General features: G+C 40.4%; 1 protein-coding gene across 1 annotated transcript in view; it reads right to left on the bottom strand.

Annotated features, from left to right (window-relative positions):
- The window catches only part of CDYL2 (chromodomain Y like 2), a gene marked incomplete at its 5' end in the record, with an annotated part of 21697 nt that extends 11703 nt beyond the window's left edge, over window positions 1-9994 (bottom strand). Inside the window, 2 exons of the mRNA XM_006027434.2 lie at window positions 2073-2245; window positions 9777-9994. Coding sequence (XP_006027496.1) covers window positions 2073-2245; window positions 9777-9994 — 391 coding nt within the window. The remainder of the gene's footprint in view (window positions 1-2072; window positions 2246-9776) is intronic.
- Window positions 9995-10256: the final 262 nt, after the last annotated feature.

Genomic DNA, 10256 nt, shown 5'->3' with positions numbered 1-10256 from the left:
ACCAACGTCAGGTACATCAGCGAGGCTTGGGGCGTGGTATTAGGGGTGGTAGGAGCCACGCGCAGCCCACAAGGCTAGGGTGCTTGAGTAGCACCCAGTGTACGGGGAGACCTACAAGGGGTCCAGGAGTTTACGTGCCCGAGGAGACGCAAGGCAGCCTCCCTATTACATTTTACTTTAAGAGCAAAGACATGGCGGGCGAAAATGGAGGGTGCCCTTGGGCCAAATTAGCGCGGAGAGAGGGCCTTGAGGAGATCACGGCCCTCCTGAAGGACCCCGCCGTGACAAAGAGAAAGCAACATTTTTTTTTTTTCACTCTCACTTCTGTGGTTTTTATACACTTTCAGGGAACAACTGGTCCATAGATAAGAACTGAGAGAATTAGAGAGAGAAAGTTATAATCTTTCTATTTTCATGATAAAATCTAATCCCAGTGGAATGATCTTGACTTTTCTGATGAGTAGGAGTACATTTCTGTGTGAATACAACTGATTTTACTGATGTGAGTAAAGATGGCAAGACTCAAGCCAATGCTATTTGAAATCAATGGTAAGGTTCCTACTGGTGTTGGTATGCATTAGGTCAAGCCCTATATTGTGCATGTATAAATATATATCTGGCCACACTCATCCTTAAAAATTTTAGATGAATAAACATTTAATGCACGTTCACACTTGGAGTATGCATGTATGCCCAGACCTTTTGTGCGTGTTTCTAATAATTTGGGGCTTGTTAGTTTTTGGGTGCCCAACTTGGAGAAACCTCAGAGTCATTTAGAGAGAGTACTCAGCACAGCACCCACCTTCTGAAAATCAGGCTCCTTTACGGTGTCCCAAACATTGTCAGATTAGAATCTAGGCCATAATACGATATAATCGCGCAGATTTTTTTTCTACTTTCAGAGGTTCACAAGGGTCAAGGCATCCAAAATGTACTGTAATAATCATGTTTAGTAACTGAGATACTGATACCTACCATACTGAAATCACTATTCAGATTGGCTTGGCTTCTGATCCATAAAGGAAATATTTATCATGAGACCTAAACTAGTTGTACTAACATGGCTAAAAGTCTGATCTGAAGCAAGTCATCCCCTTCAGTTTGCTTCATAAGCATCAGCATGTCCTTCACACACACAGGCAACTGGTAGGGGAGGTATGGGGAGGGGAGGGGGCATGTACCCCTCCAGATTGGCCTCTGACTTGGCACTGCTCAGGACGGGGCAGTTTTTTTTGCCATGCAGGCCAGCGGCATGTTGTGGGTGGGGAGGGGGCACTAAGTCGTGGCACAGAAGTATAGAAGTGGATATGGGGCTTTTGGCCCTGGGCCCACCCACAAATTGTGCCCTCCACCCCAGACTCAGGAGGCACCAGTTGCCTCTGCCTGCACACAATATAAAAACTCTGAAAAGAAGATGTATTTGTGGGAAATCTAAATTTGTAGTCCAAATGCTCAGTGGTGCAGAAAAAAGTAGTTCCATTGACCTTAATGACATAATGCTGAGGATCTGGCCACATGTTTTTACCTCTGTGATGCATGTGGGCATTGGTGATTTATAATCTAATTGATTTATAGACAACATGTCATAAATCCTGGTTTTCTATTAAAATAATCTGATACATATTAACCAAAGTCATAGTTTAGTCATGAAAATAATACCATATTTACATATTATTTAATATAAATTTAAATTTAAGAAAAATAGCAGAAAACGTGCTATTAAGACTGAAATACAGCAGAAGCCAGCTGTATTGAGTGAGTCTGGGCTCCACGAACAACATCAAGCCACAGCTAATTTTTTAAAGAAAAATAAACTTACATCTTAATTTGAATTTCAATTGAGGCAGAATTTTGAAATGGTATAGATACAAAGAAATAATGCAACAAAATAAATCTTTACTGAAATAAGAAAGAAAAGCTACAGAAGAAACTCATTCATGTTTTCCACTAAATATACACTCCTTTGAATGTTTTTCACACGTGAAATATGAAACATTTTTGGACTTGATAAATATCTTTGTAATCGCACACTACATTTCATCATTTAGAGATCACATATAAGCTTGGATCACCTTATAGCTTCTGCAATCCTAGTACTTTCCTTTCTTCTGTCATTGGATAACCTGCCAATTAAATATGAGTAATCTAGGCCACTACAGAATACACTTCCCACTGCGCTGAGAAGTAAGAGTTTACTGTCATCAGCTGATGCATTGCACAAGGCTCTCCGAACTTCCTTCATGATCTGTGGATAAAGAAAAGTAGACAATTTGGCACGCATGCCTTTGCAAGATCATTTTTCTAGCTAAACTGCATTGACTCTTGGAAACTTGCATGTTGGCCACTATGAGTCTCATACTTACATGAATTATAAATATGTATATAATTTTAATATGCTTGGAGTTCTAACGCTTAGTGTTTAAAAACCCCTTTACATGTACTTCATTTTTAATAACTTAGCTTTTGTTTTCTTTTTCTGTGGGAAATTCTAGTTATCTAAACAGTATATGTGAAAATGTTTTACTTGGTACATCATTGTATTCTCAGTAATATGGTTACCCCAGCAATAGCGTAGTAACCTCAGAATCAATGAGTGAAACATATAAACTCTGCTCTTTGTTTCTTCGTACAGTAGCCTGGTTTAAATGAGAGGTGGGGCAATACAGCTTTGAATACAGACTTAAGAGTTATGGTGAATTTAGGAGGCAGCAGAAATAGCCACTAAAAAGACAAGCTAATCCACAAAAACGATTTGCTACTGAATCAAATTGTATATAAATAGTATTCAAAATTTGTAAGACTTTGAGCTGCTGGTACCATAGGAATAATAACCTACTATCCCAGTGGAACATTTTTCCTAATCCTCTTTTTAAAAACGGCAGAAACTTCTGCTGGGTAATTCTCATTATGACCCAATTCAGAAATGCATGCATACTTTTAGGCACATCTGTAGCCTATTGATGACTCTTACTGGCTTCAATGGACAGGGCTTTGCCCAGTGAAGTCCATGGGAATTTTGGGCTCAGGTTCAGTGGGCAGACTTTGCACTCACAAATGCTACGCTTTATGAGAATAAAGATTCATTTGCACATGCAAATCACACTGTATGGTGCCAGCCTAGTTAAATTCCACAGGCAAATAGTTTGTGCTGAAAGCTCAACTGCTCAAGAGCTGCCCATAAGGGATGGCACAGTCAGTTTTGAGAAGGTCAAGCTTCCCTTTTGTAGGTGCACATCTGAGTGCTTGCAAGCCTAAGCCTACCCCTAAACAAATCAGGTAATGAGGCAGAAGCATTTGGAAATGACACTAGTGTGTTCTGCTCCCTTCCCCCTAGTTACACTTGCATTTGTAAATGTTTTACCTTCTTTGGTGTTACCATCCTGTAAATAATTAGGTGTCGCTTGGCCAAGACATAAATATGTGGCTCTTTTTTTCTTAATCTTCCGTATAAGAAAAGTTTATTGATTTAGATTTAAATGGATTAAACCCAATAAAACCACATAAAACCAAACTTTTGAGAAGGGGTTTTACTGGTTACATATAAAAACACTCTTCTACCACCTCAAATTTCTCATCTTCTCAGCGTGAAAACTGTTTGCAGAGGAAACCAATGGGATTTTAAGGTCAGTCTCTGGGAACTGATACCTAGGATTGAGTTGAATAAGGATAGGCCACATTTGGATGCTATTCAGGGAAAACATTTATAAATGGCAACCAAACCTTATTTGCATTCCAACAAAATTAAGAAACATGCCCAAAATCAGACAAAAACCTCAGAATGTTTGCTTGTAAGTCAGCCCTTCCATTCTCCTAACAGTTTTTTGGTGTTCCTTCTTGACGTTGTCAATGTCTTTCTTGCAAAAAGTGCTCAGAAGTTGAACAGAGTATTTTAACCTTGCCAATGTCAAATACAATTACCCCGACCTGTACAGCCCAGAATTCTTTTGGTTGACAATTCATACTTCAAGTATCTTTTGGCATTACACCTACCCACACTTCTGTTTTTCGTTGATTCTCTATGGTTTTGATTATTTTCTCCCAGATATTTAAACATGCATATATAGACAAAAAAAATTGATAATATCTTTTATTGGAGCAACTGTGTAGTTGGGAAACAAGTACAGTTGGTCCAATAAAAGATATTACCAAACAGACCTTGCTTCTTGCATGTTTCCTGGATCATTATGGCTGTAACAACACTCCAAACAGATGAAGCAAAGTTATTATTGACCACAGAGGCTGAGCACAGAGTTTGCTTCTAGGGATGCACAATAATGTATTTACTTGCAGTATTCCAAGATGAATATCATTTGGGTTCATGCCATCACCAAAGTACAACTCCCCAGTAAAATGGTGGGTGAAATGCATTCCTTTGTTATTTTCTACCTGTTTCTAGTATCCCTCTAGGTTTTCAAAATATTTCTCTCTGGCATTTGCAGTTCACTTCCTTTTGTAGCCCTGCAACCGGTTTTCAGTTGACAGGGACTGTATTTCTATCCAAGTCTCTTTGATTTAGTTTTGTGAGGAAATTTCCATAAGACATTGTGGGCCAGATCCCTACTTGGCTTAAATCAATCAAATCATTGAGTCATTTGCATCAGCTCTGTCCGTACATCTATTGCTGAAACCACACATATATATATATAAAGACCGCTATTTTTTATCCTGCTGCTTATTTTGTAGTCCTGTCAAAAAAGATCAAGCAGGTTTATCAGTCAGGATCCCCTAACCCTTATTAAGAAGTGTATAAATGTTTAAATAGGCCACTAACTTTCTAAGAGCTTTTTTGGGTAGGCTGTCTTTCACTATGAGTTTTCAAAAGCATTTTGGTGCCCTTCTCTCTAAATTTTACTTATATTCAGAAAGAATCTATAACACGGGAATTTACCCCTAAATTAATCAAGGGATCTTAACCCCCACTTTTTTTTAAATAGATAGAAATACTAGTTGTAAGAGGCTAAACTTAATCATATTACTTTTAAGTTAAGTGTACAATTGTTGATTTGTCTTTTAAAAAAAAAAAAATTTTCTAAACAGATTGAAGTGGGAATAATATTTAGAGACATTTGCAATTATTTTTATACCTCTTTTGCAGGTATTACTTTTGGTGGTCTTGCATTAATTATACATTTACTTTTTGTTGTTTATTGATGCTTCTCTCCATCCTTACACAAGGCTATCTGAGATAAAAACCCTACTGGGAAGACATAGCAGGCTTCAATCATAAGTATTACCCTAAGAAGCAATTTGTCTTGCTCTAAGGACAATAATACAGATAGCTGTCAACTTGTACCTGCCATGTTTTATGAGAAGAAAAGTGAAGGTAAACCAATGATGTGACATACATCCAATAAAACTACAAGCATTGCATTTTACATGGCGAGAAGTATGAATGTTGACATTTTATATGTGCACCTCCACTTTCAATCTTCAACTCATAATATGTACGGAGTAGTTAGATCAATCTTTATCAAAGCCATTAGCTGTTCAGACTATATTTTCTTGTCTGTTCTTCTGCCATTTAACTCAATGGAGTGTTAATTCCCAGCTGTATTGTTACCCTACCTGGGGAAAGCAAGAACAATGCTCTTAGGTTTTTGATTGAAAGCTGCTCAGTGAAAAAAAGAAAAGAAAAAAGTATATTTGGGGGCTATATTTTCACAAAAAGTTGAACTCGAAACTTCAAAATGAGCATGTGACCTACAAAGTTAAATATATGCTGCTGGTGAGATTTATGCTGATTAAAAATATTACAGCTCTTTAAAAAAAATAATAAACAGAAAAGCAAGCAAAGCAAAACCCCCAAACCCCTCAAAACAAAAGAAACCCGTGCTGTTGCTTGATGCTAGTTTTTAAAAATTACAGAGTCTAGTTAAAGATATAGAGAAACAATCCTTTAGTGACATGATAATTTCCCTCCCCCCAACCCAGTTACAATAGTGGCACTGAGCCAATTTCAGGCAATGGAAATCCTAAGGGAAGGAACATAGGTGCAATTCATGCTAAAAATCACCTGCATGAACTACAGCTATGATATAGTTATTCACCATGTATTATTAAGTTTCATTTAGGCGTAGCCCACCTCCCTTCACTCTGATCAGAACAAGCCTAGTGAAAAGGATGTGAATAGCAGACTTGGTGATGAGGCCCATTTCTTTTCCAGCATAAGTTTGCTGCCTCTTTGCTTGGCACATGCAGAGAACGCTATAACGTGACCTCCGGATTCTTACAGGTCTTTAATTAAATGGAGAGAAGCAGCATAAGCTACTGGTTAAACAAAATTGTTAAGCCTCAAAGGAGGTATTGCCAGATGGCAAGAGCAGGAGAAATGACAATGGAAAGCAGAGCAGTTCGGGGCATCAGGGCTTTCACGGAGTTTGTAGCTTTATCTACTTATTCTTCCAGAGGTGACCGTGTTTCCAAGCTCCTAGGACTGTAGCTATCATGACGTGGTCTGAGCAGATGTGTCCTTCTGCATTAGACAAACATTGTTTCCTGTGTTTGTAATCATGTTGTATTTTCTAACAAAACGGACACTCTCAGCGTTTTGTGGGTGTGTAGTTCGTGCTGGTAGGTGGCAAAACTAAAGCTCATCGTTCATCCACCATATATTGCAAGCTTCCCCAAGCTGCTCCACCAATTTGCCTCAACCGTGCCTACAAAACAGTACGTTTCAACACCAGGGACTTGTGCTGTTGAAGGTCTTGCTGTAATTGGTAACAAGGGTGTCAGTCTATGTCAGTCATGGTGTTGGATTTTGTGATGATACTTGAGGGCTGAGCCACTGATGGGGAGAGAAGGGGTTGAGTGCTTTCTGTTGCAATGGGTTTGAACAGGTTTTAAACAGGCAATCTCAATCTTGGTGTTACGGTAAAACCCTGTTTTTAATGAAGCTTTTAAAAAAAAAATTTCAGTGTTTGCACCTCAGCTCAGACCAATCTGAGTCCAGTGCTGGGCACAGTGGATGCTGTAGTTCTGAGAAAAAGAATCCAAAAATATATGTTTAGTTCATGGATATGTGTGTGTTGCTGTTTTCAGCGCTATTGAAAGAAGCCAAGTAAATGAAAAGGGGTGAGCTCTATTGACATTTCTCATTTAACCTGAGCACTTCCTGGTATTATGGGTATGAGGTCTTGAGGACAGCAGCTCAAAACTGCGTCTGCTCGAAGTGGCTGTGGCAAATCTTTGGTTTGCTTTAGTCCATTCTAATAAAACCATTTCATATTGCTGTATTAATGGAGTGATGGATTCTATTGGAATGATGGATTTAAACTAGTATGTATTTAGAAGGGCAGTATCATTAAAAATGGATGTTTGGTTTACCTTCACCATGTTATTTCTTTATAAATATTGCAAATCTATTCATTATTTTAATAATGTAGGTGGTAAATATCTATTTTTGTGGCACCTATTACCTGTGTGAGTAGATGAAAAACTGAGAATGCACTCCCTGCTGGATCTTAACGATTTAAAAAAAATAAAATATAAGGTTTATCGTGCTTGGTCGTGGCTTTAACTATTGGGCATCAATTTTAAACTGACACATTTCTTACTTAATAAAAGCAACAAAATCCTCCGTAGGATAGGGTTCAGTATGGTGCCTTCCTATATTCTAACACTAAGAGCTTTGTGGTGACTTTATAAGCTAGAGCATGCTGGAGTGTCTGAGGAGGCAGTGAGGGTCAGATTGCTGAGGTCCCGCTATCATTTCTTGTGACTAGTCAGCCTATAGACCACCCAGGCAGACATGGTACTGCTGGTGGCTGTGGCAGAAGGTAGCTTCTACACTGTCTTTCCAGAAATGCAGCATATGCTCCTCTTGTCAGGCTAGCTTCACTATCACCAGCCAACGTGGAAAGGGTCTCAGCCCTTATCCTATACCCAGAGCAGGCTGGGGACAAACATTCAAAAAGCCTGAGTCTGAATTGATTCAATCTTTGCAGGTTAGTCTAACCTGGCTAGGCTGAACCGGTTTGTAACCGTACAGACATTACCTCTGGACTGAGGAAATGCAGGCACATACCTGCAATGACTCAGGCTAGAAGCCAGGGGGTGCCAGAGTAGCCCTCCCTTCCCTTGTATAGAGCTGAGCTGTGAGAGGCGTGGCCAGGCCCTGGCAGGATGCTCTGATTAGGGAGGGATTCTCCTCCCCTCTCGCTGCTCCTGACCAGCAAGGAAGCCAGCAGAGAGTTGATAACACAGCATTTAGCACCCCATCAAGAAAACAAAAGTCTCTCTCATTGGCTCAAGCTCTTCTTAAACAACTTTTTCCAAGGAAGGAACAGAGAGACATTACCACCTACCTGTTGATTAGCTCTAAAAAGTCCTAAGCAGACACTGTCCTGTCTGCCTTTGTCCTGTTTGCCTTACACAGACACCTCTCAGCATTAGCTAGCATACCACATGCTGGCTATGTCTGTGCTGTGGGAGAGGAGGAGGGGGGCAATCCCTGCTTGAGCAGGGAGTTGAGGGGGGGTGGGAGGGAGCACAGGGAAGCCAGGCAGATGCTGCTTTGCCTACGGTCTCTTCCAGAGCTCCAGCCAGGGAACAGCGGGGTAGGGCCAGCCCTGCTCTGGAGCAGAGAGCCCCGCCCAGGGCTGCAAAGCATCTGGGATGCTGGGGGACTCAGGTTTAAGTTAAACCAGGAAGGGGTCTGGGACAGACATTGCATAAACCAGTTTGACCCAAATCAGTTAAGTCTGATACTACATTCAACCAGGTTTATTTCCAACTGGTTTTAGCCATTTTCAAACCGGTTTATGTGCACTGAACATCTGTTCTGTTACAGATTAAAACCTGTTTCTGATCACTTAAACCGGTTTATGTGTAATGCGTGTCCCTAGCCCCAAAGTTCTGCCCATGGAGGGCTGCTTAGTGTGTAGGACATGCCGCTGACGGCTGCACATCAAAATGAATCTGTAGTGCATTACCTTCATGCAACAGGTATAACATAATTTGGTGTCCAGAGTGCCACCATTAAAAGGTCTGTTTGTGGGCCACATACAAATGCTTTGCGGGTTGCAAGTGGCTTATGGGCTGTCTTTTAGGAACCCCTGCCTGAATTGGTCTTCCGTTGCTCTTACAGTCAGGTAATGCATCATGTGATCAAAACTACCCACAAGAGGGCAAGGAATGAGGAAAGCTTTTTTGTCGTCTTCTCCCCTTGACCTTGTGCACTGGCCTACAGCAAGCCAAAGTCTGGCCCTGAATACAGGATGACTGGAGCACATGGGGAACCACTGCATTCTGTGCATGCCTCCTGCCCCTTTGCAGTTCAGAGTAGGGTCAGTGCCCTACTTTGTAAAGAATTCAGTAAACGAGTGTTAAACAGGTGTTTAAAAATAATCAAGCCAAGAATCAAGTTGTACATTGCCACTTTGTATTCTTATCCTTAGATGCACAGCCTGAGATATGTGTGTATGTATGTAAATCCCTTGAAGTACTATCCAGTTCACATTACTTAGAGGTCATAGTTTCACTAAAGGGGGTAAAAGGCCATTAAACTATTGGATCTTAAAATGCTAAACAGGGATTACTGATCATGTCTTTCCTTTCCTTTCTTCTTATCTTCACTTTAGAAAAACATTGAAAAATTAATTTCCATCACATTTAATCATCATCTCCTGTTGGATTAAACCCCAAGCATGTAAAATAAGGGTATATTTGACCTCAATACATTTTTAAAGATAACATGGAAAAAACCAGAGTAATTATGGGGTTAACCAGATCCCCACCTATTCAGGTGGCTGCTTTTGCTTTTCTGGCTGCATGCTTACCTCTGGGGTCAGTGCATTGTTATCTGATGTCTGGCTAGACAGCAGAATGTGCGTGAAACCATCTTCCTTCCGGACCACAATGTCCCTGAATCGACAGTTACTTTCATTTTGACGCACGCTGTACCTTAGCCTCTTATCAAATACGTAATCTTTCTCCCCATCCAGTTTCCTTTTCACAGTGCTGTGCAGGTTCAGGCCTCCATTGGTCAGAGAGGTACCTTTTAAATGCAAACAACCAAAATGTACACATGTAATCAGGTCTGTACAGGCAAAGAAAACAGCACAGCATCTTTTACCAGCTTAAATTTCACAACACATCTAAGTCAGCCTTTTTCAGGGGTGGTCAAAAATGTGCACAGCAAGCCAGCTGTGGCTAATAGATATTTTGTGGCCTCTGGCCACTCTTGTTTCTCCTACGGAGGTGCAGCTTTTACAGGTGTATCCCAGCATACAGTGCTCTATCATGCTTCAAGCCAAAAG

The sequence above is a fragment of the Alligator sinensis genome, unplaced genomic scaffold (assembly GCF_000455745.1).
Source record: "Alligator sinensis unplaced genomic scaffold, ASM45574v1 scaffold119_2, whole genome shotgun sequence".
Lineage (NCBI taxonomy): Eukaryota > Metazoa > Chordata > Crocodylia > Alligatoridae > Alligator > Alligator sinensis.
This window is presented reverse-complemented; position numbering and strand designations above follow the sequence as displayed.